Raw genomic sequence first — 2,315 nt, 5'->3', positions numbered from 1 at the left:
GTCCCTTCTCAAATGATCATATTGGTTAGAATTATTTTTTATTATTTTTTCCTGACTCCAATGTCAGCTTTCTTCTAAAATCATGTTTTTTTTAATGAAATCACTTTACAAGCCACATCAGCATATGAAATCACTTTATACTATTTTTACAACTACAAACAAACAATTGAAAGTGATGAAAGCTGACATTGGGACCCACTTTTTACACTTTCGATCCTTTTACATGGTAAAAACATACAACCAAACAACCCCTTACTCTTGTGATGACTGTGATCACCTGATCCTCACCTTTATTTCGTGCCTACAAAGAGCTACTCTGCTCGGTCTATTGCCTTGCTACAGAGAGAAAAATGGAGAATAAATTTTCAAAATAGACCCAATCTGAACTTTTATCTCAGAAATCGATCCATTTCAAAGATGATTACAAAAATCAACTCACTTTTTGACCACATCAACATCTTGACCAGAAATCGATCCATTTCAGAAACCTCCCCCTTGCTTGAAGATGTGAAATTGGCTAAGGAACCAAATAATCGGAGTTCCCAACTCTCTTGGCTATTTATAGTGGGGCCTGCCTGACCGCCCGCTTATATATACGGTATATACCAACCAATCCCCCTCTTCTCTCACTATATCCATTCTTGCTCTCTCTCTCTCTCTCAACGTCCGGTCTCTCATTCTACTGTGCCTACCCGAGTTCCCAAAACCCAATTTTGTGGCTGAAATTCTTAAGGGATGGAGGGAACCAGAAAGTTGTTAGTAGACAAAGTAAATGAGTTTGCAAACTCAGGAGGAGGAGGAGGAGATCTACAACCAACAAAAGAGAGCATAGCCAACTTCTTTCAAAAAATACTCGAATATCTCCTCCACACCTTCGATCCTGTCTGGGGTTTCTTTGTCCAAATATTCGACGGCATGAACTTTGTTGAGAGCATAGCCAACTTCTTTCAAAAAATACTTGAATATCTCCTCCACGCCTTCGATCCTGTCTGGGGTTTCTTTGTCCAAACATTCGACGGCATCAGCTGGGGTTCCTTCGTTGAGAGCGTAGGCAACTTCTTTCAAAAATTACTCGAATATCTCCTCCACGCCTTCGATCCCGTCTGGGGCTTCTTTGTCCAAACGTTCGACGGCGTCAGCTGGGGTTCCTTTGTTGAAAAATTCGACAGCATCTGGGGTCTCTTAGTTGAGAAATGGAGCTTGATCCAGCCCGATTCTGAGACCCTGCACCATTGGCTCCGTGTTGGGCTCACTCGGTTCCTGCCCATCGCCCTCCTCCTCCTCTTGCTCTCTCTGTGTGCCTATTCCCGCTGCTTCTGCTTCCCCAGCTTCCTCGGCGGCTGCTTCCGCGGCCTTCTCCTGCTTGCTGCTCCGGCTGCTTCGCGCTTCCTACGCGGCACGGGCAAGATGATGAAGGCACCAGGCAGGATGGGTGTCACCATGCTGAGGGCATCCTTTGAGGCTAACCCTCTGGGTTACTTCCGCGCCCTCCGTGCCGGCGGGCCTCACCTTTCCTAATCCATATTCGGTCGATCGCCTCCTCAGAAGGAAAACGTATCACCTATTTAATTAGCGTATAAGAGCTACTATCTACATATAGATTTTTCTTTCTACTTCAATTAGTTAATTTGGTCATGTGTAGAGGTTGTTTCTAGACGGAGAAGCCGATGCGTGGTTCGGATGGAGGTTCAGAGTCCGTTTATGTGTGAAGGTTTATTGCGTTGTATAGTTAGTTACATGGTAAAAGGCTTGGTGAGATGATGATTTGTGCTCTGCGTCGTACGATATATATCATGCATGTTTTGAGAAATTTCCTTTGGAAGATGCTCATAAATTAATGGGAGAGCTTACGTTCACATTAACGCGGCTGCTTCTGCACTCACGATGGTTAATACTCCTAGCAATATCCGAGAGGTCTAAAGCTGTTTGGATTGATTTCTGTGAATTATCCTTTAGAAAAAAAACTTTACGAATAAAGGTATACGTACCATTCAAAGGATCACAACCGCGAAAGGCTAGCATTTGTGAAAAAGCATGACGAGAGATCGAGGAAGGAATCTAAAAAGAAAAAGAAAAAGAAAAAGAAAAAGGTGGCAGCATTACGAGTGGAATCGGATGACTCGCACTTGACAACAGTGATCTTAAAAAAGAAAAAGAAAAAGAAAAAGGTGGCAGCATTAAATAATCGCAATGCATTAAAGCAATCTTGTTACATCTCCGTTTTTACCAATAGTAATGACCTTTCAAGAAAAAGGTGGCAGCATTAAATAATTTTTTAGTTTTATATATTTCTTCGCAAGTGGCCGATGATCACA

General features: G+C 42.7%; 1 protein-coding gene across 1 annotated transcript; it reads left to right on the top strand.

The window, feature by feature from the left end:
* On the top strand, window positions 606-2,090 carry LOC109822363. Its single transcript, XM_020388552.1, has one exon. It carries the CDS (start codon window positions 736-738, stop codon window positions 1,516-1,518), a length of 783 nt encoding a protein of 260 aa, XP_020244141.1. The 5' UTR covers window positions 606-735; the 3' UTR covers window positions 1,519-2,090.

This window comes from Asparagus officinalis, chromosome 8 (assembly GCF_001876935.1).
Source record: "Asparagus officinalis chromosome 8, Aspof.V1, whole genome shotgun sequence".
Classification (NCBI taxonomy): domain Eukaryota; kingdom Viridiplantae; phylum Streptophyta; class Magnoliopsida; order Asparagales; family Asparagaceae; genus Asparagus; species Asparagus officinalis.
Note: the sequence above shows the minus strand (reverse complement) of the source record. Positions and strands in the feature narration are given on the sequence as shown.

Bases quoted from the DNA above. Each gene is read 5' to 3' on its own strand.
- LOC109822363 (XM_020388552.1), top strand. From the start codon at position 736: ATGGAGGGAACCAGAAAGTTGTTAGTAGACAAAGTAAATGAGTTTGCA.